Source organism: Pelodiscus sinensis, chromosome 6 (assembly GCF_049634645.1).
Source record: "Pelodiscus sinensis isolate JC-2024 chromosome 6, ASM4963464v1, whole genome shotgun sequence".
NCBI lineage: Eukaryota > Metazoa > Chordata > Testudines > Trionychidae > Pelodiscus > Pelodiscus sinensis.
In genome coordinates, this window is record NC_134716.1 from 81,714,748 (window position 1) to 81,731,630 (window position 16,883).

At 41.5% G+C, this 16,883-nt stretch overlaps 1 protein-coding gene across 3 annotated transcripts in view; it reads left to right on the forward strand.

Annotated features, from left to right (window-relative positions):
* Window positions 1-16,883, forward strand: part of BDP1 (BDP1 general transcription factor IIIB subunit) — a 91,519-nt gene that overhangs the window by 21,005 nt on the left and 53,631 nt on the right. For all 3 annotated transcript variants that reach the window (XM_075932237.1, XM_075932239.1, XM_075932238.1), the window contains exons 10-16: window positions 1,003-1,287; window positions 3,006-3,174; window positions 4,872-5,028; window positions 8,065-8,147; window positions 9,706-9,868; window positions 15,225-15,316; window positions 16,097-16,253. In XM_075932237.1, coding sequence (XP_075788352.1) covers window positions 1,003-1,287; window positions 3,006-3,174; window positions 4,872-5,028; window positions 8,065-8,147; window positions 9,706-9,868; window positions 15,225-15,316; window positions 16,097-16,253 — 1,106 coding nt within the window. The remainder of the gene's footprint in view (window positions 1-1,002; window positions 1,288-3,005; window positions 3,175-4,871; window positions 5,029-8,064; window positions 8,148-9,705; window positions 9,869-15,224; window positions 15,317-16,096; window positions 16,254-16,883) is intronic.

A 16,883-nucleotide genomic window follows, 5' to 3' on the forward strand; every position in this document is an offset into this window, starting at 1 on the left:
ACATCACCCATGCGGGGCAGGTAGACACTCCTGGGGTTAGAGCTGGGCCTGGCATGCACTTCAGCTGGGGGGGGGAGTGGTTAGGGTTGGCGAGGAAGAGAGTAGGGGCCTGGTCTGGCGGTGGGGGGAGGCTGATGGGACCTTGGTTTGCAGCGGGGGGAGGAGGGAGAATGGGACCTGGGCTGGCATGCCGGGGAGAGGAGTGAGGGAGAAGGGGGCTGGGCTGTTGGATCAGAATATGGATGTTGCCAGACCAGAGTCCGGTGGAGAGCTGGTGACTGGGAGCCCTGCAAGCCAGCAAGGCAGTGGGCTGTTGACAATGATGCTGCCTGGCATGTGGCAGTTATGCCAGCCAGTAGAGCTGGCAGAGTAGTGGGGACAGGGCTGAGGCAGCCAGTTTCAGGGGGCCAGAAATGACTTCCCCGTTCCGGCAGAATCTCTCATCTGGGACTGTTGATGTCCTAAGGGTGCCAGACCAGGATGGTCCAACTTGTATTTACCAGTACCAGAAAATAATCTGTCTATAGTGTTTAGGTTTTTAATACTTCCGAGTCCTGTAGTACATAGTAAAAGTAAAAAATTATTTAACTAAAATACCATACCATAGTGTACCACATGCAGATACAAATTAGGCTCGACCCATGTTAGAATTTTTTTCCTCCCAGAAGACAGGTACTTAATTTTCATGTGTAGTAAAGTCAGTGTAATTACTCAACCTAAAATCCCCAAGGGCAATATTGTGTATTGCATTGAGTATAGAACGACATTAACTGTCTCAAAGACAAGGTATGTTTCCCCAGATTTATACAGCATCAGTTAACCGTTGCTGAGACTTGACTTTTTTTGGTTGTTTGCAAAAACATTTCTTTAGGACTCTGCTGCTATATCTGACAGCATATGGACATGGATAAATGAATGTACCAGACATGTATAGTAGAAAGACCTTTGATTCCTAGATTATAATACTAGTATATTTACCTTGAACTGTGTTGTCTTTGATAGCTAAAGTTGTCAGCGAAGAAGCAGATAATGACCAGGACGATCCTCAGGTTGTCAGAATTTCTGATGCAGAAACAGATGCAGACACTGGCACAGCTGAAAAAGAGAATGAAGAATCCTTGAGTGTGTCTGAACAGACAGAAGAACAGACTGTATTGGAGGCAGGGGCAACCAAAAAGAAGAGGAAAAAGAAGAAAAAAGATGAATCTGAACTAGAAGTGGAGAATCCTGCTGAAGAGAGAGCTGCCCCCTCAAAACTAGCTAAAGGGGAGAAACCCAGCAAGAAAAGTAAGATTAAAATGCTCAATCCTAGTCCTTCTTTTGCTGTTGGCATTGTTACAGTTTGTTGTGCTTTAGCTACCTCACCAAATTATAAATCTTAAATTTTAGCCTATGAAAGTACCTGCTGTGTTTTCTTTGGACCTTTTGTATGCTATAAAAATTATAACATACAGGTACTGTTTGGTTTGGAGAAGATGGGACTTGTTATCGTTCAACTTGGGTCTAATAATTACTCTCCTTTTAATTTACCTGTACCCTCTTTACCCTCGTGCCCCTCGTTGCCCTTTCTCAGAAGAATACACAGGTTTGCAGTGTGCTCTGTAGATCAACAAATTATTGGGAAAGAAATGAGTTTGAGTTGAGGGTCTCTCTCAAAAAATGTCTGGCAGCCAGTCCTCTTCTGTTTATAAAAACAACAAACACACACAACACAACAACAGGAGTGCAATTAGCTTCAGTACCTTGGTTGATATCAAGGCCATTTAGTGCATGTGGGGAGAATTGATCTCTTCAGTACCCAGGACGCCAAACCATATAAGGTTTTTAAGTGAAAACTGGTTGAATGACGTCTGGAAACAAATTGGATATTTCATTGCAGACCTTGGAGCACAGACATAGTTTATCAAGTACCTCCAAGTAAGAGGACTGCCACTTTCTGGACTACATGATGTTTCAGGGTGGCTTTTTGCTATAACTCATGATAGACCATTACAGCAATCCAATCTATTATGGAATATTTTTTGGTTAAACAACTGTGGTCTCACAGGTGAGATCACAGCCGGGTTAATATATAGTATAGATCATATCTGCAAATTCACAAGCCTTTTGATGAAAATTTTATGGCATGTTTCCTTTTAAAGGGCACTATTGCGTAGTTTTGGCCACAAATCTACATTTTCTTTAAACACATCTCCCAACACCCACCATTAAAATTTAACATCTGGAAAAATATTTTAATTTAAAAAAACCCTTCGTTTTTGTTGAGATGTAGTAATTTTCCTCAGAAGTATTTGTAACTTTGCAGCATTGTTCTATGAAAAAGTGGATGGTGAAACTGCCTGGAACCTCCAAGTTGAATGGAGAGCAGACCAGTAAATGAAGTAACCTAGATTTTTAAACCTCTTTGAATGTTGATTAATGTAGATACAGAAAAGGTTTGAAATCTTAACTTGAATTCCTGTTCAGTTTTCTATAAATTATAATGTCTATAATTCCACAAGCCTACAATTTGTAGTGGCTTTTGGTTGCGTCATTTTCAGTAATACTAACTGACAGTTGACATCTGTTCTGTGACATAACCATGATTTTAAAAACAAAATCTCCAAGTGCAATTTTTCTTTTCTTTTGTAGAGTCCAACTTTTACTCCACTTGGAAGAAAGTGGTGATCTTTTTCCTGACAATAGCAACAAATCTTAATTAAGCCCAAAGAGTCACACTTCAGCTACTATGCTCATAAGCCCAAACATTCAATAGTGAAGAATTTTTTTTGGTTGCCTTTATTTTTGAGATGCTCATTTGGAAACACTGTAAATGCCATTTTTTTTTTCTTCTGAAATTCAGGTCCTTCTCGGGTGCTTCAGTTTGGTCCCCAAAGTAACGTCCATTGAAACCCTATTTTTTTGTTAAGCTTTGAATTTCTCCTGTGACTGTTTAGGAATCTGTACCTAACATTGCCAGGCATTTTCAGGAAATGCATATTAAATACCTAACAATTTGTTAACAGAAAAAAATGAGGTGTCTGGTACAAACAGTGATAATCATACTGAATGTGGGAAGGATCTGGATGTTCTTAATGAAGAAAATATGGATGAGATTCCTGTCCTAGTAGAGCCAGAATCAAATTCCTGTTTACATCTGAATGATAAAACTGAAGAAAGTGATCTCAATTCCAGGTAACTTTTTTGCAAACTATGACTCAAACACAGCAAGAAATGGCTTGATTTTTAAAATTAGTTTAGTTTTGTTTTTTCATTCTTACCATCATATTCATTGGTGAAAAGAAGGGCAAAGTCTTTGGTTTCAAGGTATTGTCAAGCTTTGCCTCAAGAGTGGTTGACTGATATAATTTAGTTTTATACCAGCAACATGTTCTGTTCTTTGAAATCCCTCCCTTTAATATAAATGAATGCTAAAACTCCATGTAGTAATTCTTATAATCCAAACTTTCTCTCTTATATGTGAGATGAATATAAAGACCATTGACTTACTCCAAATGTTGCCCTAACATTTTAAGGAAAATGTGGTGATATGAGTAACAATATTGGTAGCCTTTGGCTTGTGAAAGGGGGGCGTTCTGTAAATATTTTACCATAAAATTTATCTTCTGTAACACTTGCAGGAAAACAGCATTATACTTAGTTTCATACTGAGCTAACACTTAACCAGGTTTTCTGACAAAATGCAATTGTTTTTGGTCATGAAATTCTAGACGTTTTTTTCAGTACATGGCACTTAGTGTCATTAATTTCCATCTTTACTAAGAGGATTTTCTTATCACCATTATACAGTGGTATACAAGTATTCATTGAGCTCATGTAAATTATGAGAGTGCTGGAAGAACTATAAACATTTTAATACAGGTTGAACCTGTGTAATTCGGACTTCCCTGCGTTTAACAATTCCCCCGCCCTCCCAGAGCTTCTGGAGCATCACAAATAGCTGATTTGTGGTGTTCAAGTTCAGGGAGGAATGGGAAGGAATGGGGATGGGGGGCGATCACAGGAAATGGCTCTGGGATGTGGTGGTGCTTCCCCTCCCCTTCTCCTTCCCTCCCCCCCCCAACTTCTTCTGCATTTTAAATTTCAAAGCTACGGGGTATTTGGTCCCAGACCCAGCACGAGCTGGGACTGAGCTGGGCTTTCTGCCTGCCCGGCTCTTACTACATTTTAAATGCAGAACTGCAGTGGGGTTTGGTCCGCACCCAGTATGATCTGGGACTGAACTGAGCCATCAACTAGTGGATGTAGTTGATAGAATTTTTATCAAGTATTCAATTAGTTAGATACCCGCCTGTTAACATCCTTAGGATGGGGTTTGGCCCCTGGTTACAGGGCTCCACAGCTGTCCCGCTCAATCAGTGCTGACCCCTGTGCTGCTACTGGAGAAACTCAGCTGTCAGAATTAGAGGAGTCAGCATTGATCTCCCTATGTCGGGCAAATTCCTTGGCTTGGGGCTGGTCAGGTGTTGGACCAGGAAGGTTCAACCTGTAATATTCTTTGCATTGAAGTAAGTACAACTTCATTGTATTAGATTTCCTACATAAAATGAGAGTTCCTGCGGCCAATTCGGGATATTCAAAAGCTTTTTTGCTTTTAAAATCATTCTTCATCTGCATTGCTTAAAAGGCATTTTATTAAGATAAACCAAAGCTTTTTGAGAGCTTCTGTATTGGTTGTGAGAGCTGTTATTCAGACTAAGGGCATGAAGTTGGAAGTCATAAAATTTGGCAGGTTCACTAGAACGCTTACAATGTCTTCAGATTGTCCATTTGGGCAAATGAACAGTAGAGCAATTTGATCCTGTAACCCTGATTCATTTGTGTGTGAAAAAGTACCGATGATACATTTTCTCTCAATTCCTTATTTTCAGATTTCAGGATATTAGTGTTGAATTAATAGAAACAGATTCATCTGAAGCAGAAGCCTCAAATATCCTCTCTGGGTCACAGGATTGGCAGCCTTCAAAATCTCAAGCTTCAGGTACAAGAAATAAAAAAGGAAATTGTAAAGAAACCAGTGAAGCAAAGGTATCTTATGTTTTTTATGGATTTTTTTTTAATCTCCAATAAATTACTACTAGTAACATTCACATAAAATAAAGATTTCTTTGAAAAATATCTCATAACCTACTCATATACAGCTCAGCACACAAAGCCTGGAAATATCTCCAGAAGTTAAATCAGTTGACAGTGTGATAAATTACTTATATTGGTTTTCATTTACTAGGCTAAACTGATTAAGGAATATAATAATTTGATTGGGTTTATTTTGTAGTACAAAAATTAAAGGTGCTGTTTAAACTCTTCATTAGTTTTCCAAAACAAAGACTATGATGGAGAAAGAGAAAAGGCCACTAGTGAAAGACACTGAATTTTATTGTTTTGGAGCCCAGTGTTGCAGGAGCTGGGTACTATGTGCTTATTAGCATAACTAGATATGAAGGTTTCTTTTACTTTTTTTAATCTTTCTAAGACAAAGTGTATAGCTTTCTGGCTGAAGCATGAGATGGGTTTAGGAGATCCCTGCCATGTTCTTCCTATACCACTTTGGGCAAGTTGCCTAAACTTTTGACCCTCAATTTCACCATGACTGTGTCTAGACTGCATCCCTTTTCCGTAAAAGGGATGCAAATTAGACACATCGCAATTGCAGATGAAGCAGGGATTTAAATCCCCCCGCTTCATTTGCATAAACATGGCTGCCGCTTTTTTCCTGCTCGGAGCTTTTCCCAGAAAAAAACGCCAGTCTAGACGCGGATCTTTCAGAAAATAAAGCCTTTTCCGAAAGATCCCTTATTCCTCTTAAAATAAGGAATAAGGGATCTTTCGGAAAAGGCTTTATTTTCCGAAAGATCCCCGTCTAGACTGGCGCTTTTTCCGGGCAAAGCTCCGAGCCGGAAAAAAGCGGCAGCCATGTTTATGCAAATGAAGCGGGGGGGGGGGGTTTAAATCCCTGCTTCATTTGCAATTGCGACGTGTCTAATTTGCATCCCTTTTACAGAAAAGGGATGCAGTCTAGATACAGCCCATTAGTTTATATTTAAAATATAAGCAAAGTTCTCCATTTTTACTGAATTCCTTAAGTGGGAAGTGTTATAAAAACACAACACGCAGCTGCCTCAGAAGAATTAGAGCAGGGGTAGGGAACCTTTTTTGGGTTGGAGGCCACTGACCCACAGAAAAGTCAGTCATGGGCCACACACAAGTGAGAAGCAAAGGGGGGGGAAAAAATCCCAACAAAAACCTTGCAGATGTGGCCCCTGACTAAGAAGGAGAAAGTCACTGCCCACGTTTCCTTGCGCACCAGCGTAGGGGGCCCTAGTAGATTTTGTGTGCCCCAGCCTCATGGTGGGGCAGCAGGGGATGGGAGTGCCAGTGTGGGCTCCCCAATGCTGAGGGGGCCCTGAGCCTCAGGGTCTGTATCCAGGCAAGCCAGAGGCTGCATCCGACCCCAAGGTTCCTCACCCTTGAATTAGAGGAAAGAATAGCCTGGACCCTTGTAATGTATCTCAGTACCGCCTACAAACAAGAACTAAGTACAGTAAACTTCTGATAATCCGGCACCTTTAGGACCCAGTGGGTGCCGGATTATCAGATTTGCTGGACTATCGGAAGGGGGAGGGGGCTATGAAGGGTCTGGGGTGGGGGGAAGATGCCACCCCAGACCCCTCATAGCCCCCCCTTCCGATAGTCCGGCTCTGCCCCAGCCGTCCCTGATTCAGCCACTGCTGGTCAGTTTCAGCAGCGGCTGAATCGGGATGCCTGCAGCAGAGCAGCTGGAGTGCTGCGGGGTTGGTCCCACAGCGCCAAGGAGCGGCACTACTGGATCAACCCGGCAGCACTCCAGCTGCTCTACCCCAGGAGTCCCCAAGTCAGCCGCTGCTGAAACTGATCAGCGGCTGACTCCAGGAACCCTGGGGCAGAGCAGATCTGCCCCAGGCTTCCTGGAGTCAGCCGCTGGTCAGTTTCAACAGCGGCTGAATCCAGATGCCTGGGACAGAGCAGCTGGGGCGCTGCCGGGTTGGTCTGGTAGCGCCAACCTTTGGCAATGCGAGACCAACCCAGCAGCCCCCCAACTGCTCTGTCCCAGGTGTCCCCAAGGAAGCTGATTCCAGGAAGCCCGGGGCAGAGCAACTCTGCCTCGGGCTTCCTGGAGTCAGCCGCTGATCAGTTTCAGCAGCGGCTGAATCGGGGACAGCTGGGGTGCTGCCAGGTTAGTCCCGCAGCCCGGAGGGGCAGCTCTACGGGACCAACCCGGCAGCGCCCCAGCTGCTCTGCCCCTGGCTTCCCCGATTCAGCCGCTGGTCAGTTTTAGCAGCGGGTGAATCGGGGAAGCTGGGGGCAGAGCAGCTCCAATGGACCGGCTGCCCGGAGCACTTCCGGGTTCCTGATGGTGCCGGACCATCAGGAGTGCCGGACCATCAGATGCCGGACCATCGGAGTTTTACTTTTTATGTGTTTTCAGGTCATCTTGGTATAACCGCATAGTCAAATTTTAACAGAAAGGACAATCTTAATAAAAGTCCAGAGTCTCAAGTAATCCCTATCGGAATGCTTATGTTACTATCAGAAGTGTTCTTATATTGTAGATTAGGTGTTCTGTAGTTAAATAAATTGAATTTGATGCCCTCAGTTTCCTTTGCGATTTGAAAATATCATACTAGCTAGTATAGGAAATATATCCTTTGGATGATATTTATGTGATTAAACATCTCTGTAGATAAAAGGAGGAAAAATAATTTTATGAAGCAGAAATGCTTTTGTTCTCGTATAACAGGTAGATTTTATATTATGCTATATCTAATCAAGAACAATACAGGAAATTACTCTTGCTTTTTGTAATTATTCTTGCTTAATATATATATAAAGAATGCCTAATAGTCTCTAATGGAAAGATTATTTAAGAAGTACAGCCAACAATAGTTAAAATTTAGTACTAGAATATATCACTCAATTTAACTGAAAGGTGAAAGAGAAGCCTTGTTTTCACTTCAATTTGGCACCAAGAATTTCTTGAGTGTTGCAGGAATCAGGAGTTCTAAATATTATTTTGTTTCCACATAGAACAGTGAAGTATGTGATTTATATAGACCAGATGAAAAAACGAGTACAGCAGGAAAAAGCCATGATTCTCAGTCTGAAATAATGTGAGTAGAATTATTCTGTTTAGCAATAGTAGTCCAGTAAGAGTTAAACCTATATTTCTCTATTTTGGGGGTGAGAGTAAGTATGGGTATGTCTGCACTACCACCCATACTAGTTTGAACTAGGATGGTAATGTAGGCAACCGGAGTTGCAAATGAAGCCCGGGATTTGAATTTCCCGGGCTTCATTTGCATATTGCTGGGTGCCGCCATTTTTAAATGTCCGCTAGTGTGGACTTCGTGCCGCGCGGCTACACGCGGTACAGACTAGGTAGTTCGGATTAGGCTTCCTATTCCGAACTACCGTTACTCCACAAATAGGAAGCCTAATCCGAACTACCTAGTCCATGCTGCGTGTAGCCGCGTGGCACGGAGTCCGCACTAGCGGACATTTAAAAATGGCGGCGCCCGGCAATATGCAAATGAAGCCCGGGAAATTCAAATCCCGGGCTTCATTTGCAACTCCGGTTGCCTACAATACCACCGTAGTTCGAACTAGGGTGGTAGTGTAGACATACCCTATGTGTGTTGTAAAAGCTGTTCACGTGGCACGTCAGGTGGACTTTTGTTCCTCCTAGTTCTATTTAAAGTATTTTTAAAATCAAGTTTCTGTTGCCAAAGAATGATATAGTAAACTTCAAAATATTGCATAGGGATAAGCAGGTTATTTTGGTTTTAGTGCCAATTACAGCCTGTGCAACTTAGTGTATCAAGATCTTGAAGGTTCATTGTCAGGATACTTTCCTTAGTGAAAGGGGAAAAAATGTTGTTGATTGACAGAGATTGAGTTAGACCCACCAACCTGCCTTTTTTCTAGTTGCCTTGTTGCAAAATCACAATTAGTCTAGTACAGGTTGAACCTCTCTAGTCTGGCACTTTCTGGTCCAGCACCATCCGTGGTCTGGCATGATTTTAGTTAGCCAGATCTCTACTTTATTATGGGCATGTCTAAGTTTCCCATGGTCTCATAAAGTTTTACAGCCACCAGTCTTGGCTCCCAGTGATCTGTGTTATTTAGCTCTAATTTACCCTAAATTATGGTATCTTTATTAAGCTTGAGCTCAAAAGATACATGCTTTCCTCCTGATTGTGTTATAGGCTGCTTTCCTATATAAAAAACAGTTTTGGGTCATTTTTAAAATTGTTTTAAGAGATTATCGATTTAGGACTAAGTTATTTTGTGTTAAATTTAAATTCATTTTAAATAGGTTTATGTTTAAAAAGAAAAGCCAATACAATTCAAATAATGATAACATAATTTAAAAAAATTTCAAAAAAATCTTTAAGCCACTCAGCAACTGCTATATATTCTAGCATTCTCATGGAAGTTGTGATCTCATACTGTGCCAAAACCCACTATACGATCACTGTTCTTACTTTAAAAACATTCTGTATTTTCAAGAAATAAAGCATATCCACAAGCGGTGTAGAACAAAGTAATGATTTCTTTTTGTTATATTTGTAATGGACTATGTGGATAATGTGTTTTTGGAGGATACAGTTGGTTATATAAAGTACTGGATTTCTTTGCAGTGATTATAGGCTGTTGTTGTATCTTAAGGGAAACTGAAAAAGCTGCTGCTGCAAAGCCATCAGTAAGAGGACGCCTGCAGAGACCTAAACCCAACTTAGCAAGGAGAACTGGAAAGACGGAAGCAGCAGTTCAAGAGGAATCTGAGGTCAAGATATCTCCTCCAGAGCCTACAGAAGAGGCTGAAAAAATGGTGGGGAGAAACAATGTTAATTGGAAATATTAATAATTTTGTATCATACCCACATGTAAAAGATGAACTCCTAAACCTCAGTAACCTATTCTGTGACTCATCTGACCTCTCACCAAGAAGACTGCATCCAGTTGCTTCCCTCTATACCACACAAAGGTCAAACATCCCAATAGCATACAGCAGTTATACGTACATAGATGATCCAGTCAAGCAGTGTATCTAATGCTTCCACAGGTGAAGCAGTTGAGCTTTATCTAAAGAAGGCATGGAATGTCAAAACCAGAGGACTGGACTAGTGGATCTCTCACAAGATAGGAATTGGTTATATGTGAAGCTTGTTCTTGGCATTAAGGATGTTAAACTGTGGTTAATTGACTAGTCGAGTAGTCGACGGAATTTCCATCGACTGTTTGACTAGTCAGTAGGCACGTCTGGATTCCTGCTTTGAAATGTACAGGAGTTCTCGCTGGGGCTTTTGAATGCTTCAAAGAAGGAATATGGAATACTGCATGCAGCCTCGGGCCAGAGGGAAGTCCTGAGGCAGTGTTTCAAAGGGGCAGCACCATGAAGCCCAGGATCAGCTGGGGACTCCCCAGCTGACCCTGGGTGCTGGGGAAATGCCATATGAAACCCGGGGCCGGGTGGGGAGTCCCAAGCTGACCCTGGGCTCCACAATGCTGCCCCTTTGAATGCTGCTTCAGAGTTTCAAAGGGGCAGCGCTGCACAGCTGAGCCGGGGATCAGCTGAGCTGTGGCTGCCCCTTTGAAATGCTGTCTTGGGGTTTCAAAGCAGCAGCGCCACACAGCTGATCTCTGGCTCAGCTGAGTGGTGCTGCTACTGTGTAGTACCCCTTCTTCCCCCCTCCCTTTGCTGCCTCTATCTGATAGAGGCAGCAAGTGGGGGAAGAGGGAATCGACTATTCAACTGACTATCGGATAAGCATTTGCTTATCGGATAGTCGATTAATCCTTAACCTCCTTATTTGGCACATGGAGGTGAAATTGAGGTTCCTTACGGGAATTGTCCCAAAGTGGTGTCTTAAACTGAGATGGTGGCTTGGTAGATTAAATGCATCTTTAAATAGGGGTAGATGTGAGATGCTTTGCACTTTAAGGAGAAGATTCTGCAAGGTGACTTGTCACCTGATGTCAGAGTGATGTTGGACACAATTGGCAACCAAGCCAGGTTAGCTGATTAATGGTACAGTACTATTATATGTATGTTTTTATGTAGCTGAGTGTCTGTTAGTGCTGTATGAAAAGGGCTTAGTTGTGCTGGAGAGCAATATTTTGTCACAGAAGAGTACAAGGCAAGCTTATAGTTTCAGGCTACATCTGCACTGCAGTGGGGATCGATGCTCTCACATCTCACAAGACCTGCCAAATAGACCTCAGATCACTCTTCTGTTGACCCCATTACTTTCAGCTGCACGAGAAGAATAAGGGAAGTAGACTGGAGAATATCTCCCATCGATTCTTCACAGTGTAGATCCCATAGGAAGCTGGCCTAAGGTTAGTTGATTCCAGCTACATTATTCATGTAGCTGGAGCTGCATATCTTACGTTGACTTTCTGCGGTAGTGTAGATAGAGGCTCAATATTTCTACGTTAGCTTCCAAAGTAGACCCCAGCTATTTACTGATCTGTTTGTGAGGCTGTATTTATTTTCAGCAACATCTTATGAAGGATTTCCTTGAAAATCAAGATGTGGTCTAATTTGACACCTAGATGCACTAGCTTTTGTCCATTCAGAAAGACATTGGGCTGTTTAACCTTTGTGTGGTATAGAGGGAAACAACTGGATGCTGTCTCTTTGGTGATAGGTTTGTCTCCCATTTCTTTCATGTTTAGTGTTCAGGGCTTCTTTTTTGTAACTGAAATCCTGGTCCTTTGCAGCCAGACAGATTTCTGCATATTAAAAAAACAGTGATTGGGGAAGTTATTTCTGAAACATTTGAAGAATGTCTGTGCTACACTTGAGAACTGAGAGAGACCATTGTTTCAAGACTTCCAGGAGCTTGTCTCTTATCAAAGTAGAACTTGAAACTGACCCTCTCTCAATAGCAGTTCCATAGCCAGGACAACCCACTTCAGTAGGACCAGACACAGACATTTTGTAGGCTAAGCCTGTCTGCTAAATTGTGTCATCTGCAGCATTTAGATCGAAGACTACTATGCTTGTCTTCTGTCTGGTCTAGAAGCCATTATTGTTGTAGGCAGCTGGGCCAACAGCCTCTGTGGGGCCTCAGACAGATGGACAAGAGGCCAAGGGCAGTCAGTCTTTAGCACCACCTGGATTGCAGCGAGTGCTCCCCCAGCCATTGGAGCAGTGACGTGGCACTCTTAATGGCAATTCAAAAGGGCCCAGGGCTACAAGCCCCTTTGAATCAGCCCCTTTCTTTCTCCTGCCTCCCCCCATCAGTGGGCCTGGTTGTAGGCAATAAGTACCAGTACTGAATCATGGGTATTGTGGTTTAGTCTGAAATGTGTTTGAGCTACACCTGGGATATCCTTAAGAGTAGGGACAATTCTTTGAAGAATAAGCTTTTCAAGTAATTTGTGCATACTTTACTAATTTGTAATGGAGCAGTAGTATGATAATTGTTGCAAGTCAGTGGTCTCTCGCTGGTTTTGGCTGGGCTATTACTTTTGCTATCTGCTAGATCTTGGGCATTTTTTTCTTGTGGATGACTCTAGTTAGAAACATGGCTAGCCATAGTCTGCTAGTTCTCCCTTGTTCTTCAGGAATTTGATGGAGATGTCAATCCCACAGGCTTCACGTATTTTCAGTGTTTTGATTGCCCATTCTATGCACTTTCCATCTAGGCAGGGAATATAGATCTTACAACTCAGGCTCTACTTCATTTACACTATTGCTGAAATCGTGGATCCTGCAGTAAAGGCCTCCACCACAGTTTTGATTTTTAATTAGCTTCTTTTACAGTCCATAATTTTGCATACATTTTGAATAAGTAATTAGAACTGCATTAGCATTCAGTGTCTGTAAAAAGCTGAAGTGACTGGACTTGATTTCTACAGCAGTTTGGTTAAGGCTTCTAGTCTTCGGAATATTATATTGTACTAATTACTTTTTTAATGGGTATAGTCTAGTTTCAGGAGAATGTTTGGTTATCAAAAAAAATGATCAGGTATAACATAATATTTGAGTGTTTAAAAAAATTGCTGGACCAATATAAACAAGTAGGTCTACTCTTGCTTTTTTTCCCCCCAAATTACTGCTCTTAACTAAGGTCCATTATTATTTTTTCTTCTGTAATATTTTTAATGCAGCTCAACTGTAATTATTTGAAGATCATCCTTCAATTCAAGTAGGGCCTTACTTATAGCAACTTCCTGGTACTGACTTGGTAGCAGCTTTGTAAATGGTTATTTGTGAACTGCATGTAAGCTTCTTCGCTACAGGTGTAGTATGGGATACAGGCTTTGTGGATTGCATGAACCTGGACCATTTTGTTTTCTTGTAGTTTCAGCAGCAAGGTTTATTATTCATGCTTGTGATAGGTCTGGTTACTCCAGCTTTGGTAAAAGACTTATGTTGGCTAAGTGGGAAGTTTTCATTATGCTACTTATAACTTGAAGTGGATGATGGCTTGTGCTGGTGATCCAGGTGAGGTCAGGAGAGTAGTTTTGATTCTACCTTTGAGAATGAAAAGTGCCCTATTTGGATCATGGTTGAGGTGGAGATCATAAAGTGAAACCCCAGTCCAAAAGGACTACTCTTTTTTTTTTTTTTTTTTTTTTTTTTTAAATCTGACTCTCTGTATTTCCAGAGCGTGTGGCTTTTAAAACCTGGCAAAGAGTGGGAGCTTGGGAATAATATTTAGGGGAGAGTAGGGTTGGTTAGGGCACAGATACCCTTGTGCTGTTCTGAAATAATACTCATAAGATCAGAGGTTTGAATGAGATAGAAGGGGTTCCATGCCAGCAATATCTTTGTAACATAGGTAGCATGGCCACATATATGAAGCAGAGAGTAATTCACATGGTCATAACCTGTGGTGTCAAGGGAGTTGGGAGACAGTGTTTCCTGAAGGCAGATCACATCCATTTACAGTTAGAGGCTAGAGCCTGGAGAATAGAACATTAATCAGATGAGATACTTTCAACATTTTAGCTCAGGGTTGGCCAACCAGTTAGGCTACGTCTAGACTGCAAGCCTCTTTCGATAGAGGCTTTTATGAAAGAATCTTTTGAAAAAGCCTCTTTCGAAAGAGAGCATCTAGACTGCAACCACTTCTTTCGAAAAAGTGAACTGCTTTTTGGAAAGAGAGCACCCAGGCAGTCTGGATGCTCTCTTTCAAAAAAGCCCTGTTTGCATTCAATAACGCCCTTTTTTGAAAGAGCACTTTCAAAAAAAGGCGTTATTCCTCATTAAATGAGGTTTACCGCAGTCGAAAAAACTGCAGCGTTCTTTCGATTCAGTCTAGGTGCAGGGGAAGTTTTTTCAAAAAAAGGCCACTTTTTTCTAAAAAACCCTGTAGTCTCAACACACCCTTAGAGACTAAGAGTCAAAATAGCTGTGGATAGCAGTGCAAAGAGCCACGCATTATATATTTACTTTTATATATCTAAGGCACGTATTACATATTTATTTTTATATATCTAAAACCCTAAAGCACCCTGAGCCTCTCTGTTCTAACCCAATGCCCACCCCTCCCCCAGAGCCAGGCAGCCCCAGTCGTCTTTCACCCCCCACCCCCCGCTCTAACACAGTGCACCTCCACCTCCCCCAGAGCCAGGCAGTCCCAGATTCTTTTAACAACACCCTGGGTCTCACTGGAGCTGCCGCAGCCATGCGCTTTTTTCTCCAGGTGCTGAGGCATGTGCGCAGAGCAGCCGTGAACTGTCCAGGCACGTGGCTCCGAAAGACAATTAAACCTTCCCTTGAAGGCAGGTGCCACTGTCTCCTCCCTGAATCCTGGACATTTTTTGTGTTTTTTAAAAAAGGTGTCTGGTCGGCAATTTAACATGGGAAAACAAGGACATGTTTGGGGAAAAAATGCAAGTATAGTAACCCTAAAGAGTCACATTTCAGTGAGCAGAGAGCTGCGGGTTGGCCACTCCGATTTAGCTGAAGGATTTTCAGGGATGAGAGAATGACCAAAGTTTCTTGATCATCGTTAAGATTACTCGAAAGTCCATGCTGGCCAGTATCTGGCCTATTCAGTTGTTGCTTTGGTTTTTGTTACTGAAGCTGGATACTTAAGGGATATATAATGGGAATGTAGCTGCATTGCACCCCATCTGACTGCTGACTTTGCAAATCAAATTTGACTCCAGCGCTCTGTATCTCACCTCTCTGTTGTTTATATAAAAAATTAAATATTTTATTTCAGGATACCACAGAAGCTTGTGAAATTAACACACCTGAAACCACCACAGATAAAACCAAAGGGAGAGAGATCAAAGATTTGGAGACTGAATTCCAGTGAGTATGCAGAAATCAGTTTATTATATTTTCTTTGCTTTAACTCTTAACTTTTTACTGCAATATCTTATAGTTTATTGCATACAGTGATCTGTTACAATCCTTCCATCTGCCTCAACTGTGGTGAAAATGCATATTGAGGAGACAAGTGCATACGGAGTCTTTACATTGGCTTCTAGATTTCCCAAGATAATATGGAATGGCAATATCAAGAAAGTGTTGCGTTCTTCCCCTAGAATGTTGAAGAGTCAAATATCAATCCATTCTTTTTAGTTCATAAGTTTTATTAATGACTTGAACAATACTAGAGAGGGAACAAATCATGTCCAGGCAGGAGAAGTTGAAACTACAAGGAATAAAATTAGGCTTTCATAAAGGTATATGCTAAGGACTTTGATTCTTCCCCACATTCCACAACCTGATGTCTAGTTTCTGCAGATTGGAGCAGGACCTATAGAGTGCAAGTCATATGATTCTCTTGAGCTTGGAAGACCGAAGCTATTGGAAGGGGCTTGGACCACTGACTATAAATATTTAAACAAGTGTCTCATAGGATTTTCTGTAGTGTTTCAGATCAAAGCCGCTTCTGCATATCAAAGAAATGTACAAACATATGCAAAAAAAAAAAAATCCCAAAGGTAACATTGCATTTAAGGTCCTTTTTAATAAAGACAGTTGTACAGGTCATTGAAGATCATCTTTCTTGTGTCCCAGATGACATTAATAGGCTTGAATGGCACAAATGCCAATTTTGAATGCATTACTACTTTTCTTATGTAGAGACACTGAAAAAGCTGTTACCGAAAAAGCAGCAACGACGGGGCGTCGGCAGCGATTTAAACCTAATGTATTAGGAGCATCTGGGAAGAGAGAAGCACCAGTTCAAGGTGAAAGAAAGGACAAAACTCCCCAGGAGTCTGAGGGGACAGTTGAACAGGTATTTAGAAGAACAAAACTAACTGGAAATAAAACATTTGTATTTTGTGAAGAGACTAGGAAAATAGGGCTCTAATTATGTTGTTGTTTCTACTTTTGTTGCTGAATATAACTGGAAGTTTGAGTCATCTATGGGTACGTCTAGACTATAAGCCTCTTTCAAAAGAGGCTTTTGAAAAAGCTTCTTTAGAAAGAGCTCATCTAGACAGCAACCATTTTTTTTGAAAAAGAGCTGCTTTTTCTAAAGAAAGCACCCAGGCAATCTGGATGCTCTTTTTTGAAGAAGCACTATTTGCGTTCAAGAATGCCTTTTTTTGAAAGAGCACTTTTGAAAAAAGGCGTTTTTCCTCCTAAAATGAGGTTTACCACAGTAAAAAAAAAAATAAAAAAGCCGCGTTCTTTTGATTTAATTTCGAAAGAACATGGCGGAAGTCTAAACGCAAGTAAAGTGTGTGGTTTTTTTTTTTTTTTTTTTTTTTTTAAAGGCTACTTTTTTTTTTTTCAAAAAACCCCTGTATTCTAGACATAGCCTACCAGTGTAATGCATTTTTGTTCTACATTTATTACTTACATTATGGTAGAACCCAGAAGCCATAGTCCAGTTAGGAGCTTGATTGTGCCAGGAATTATA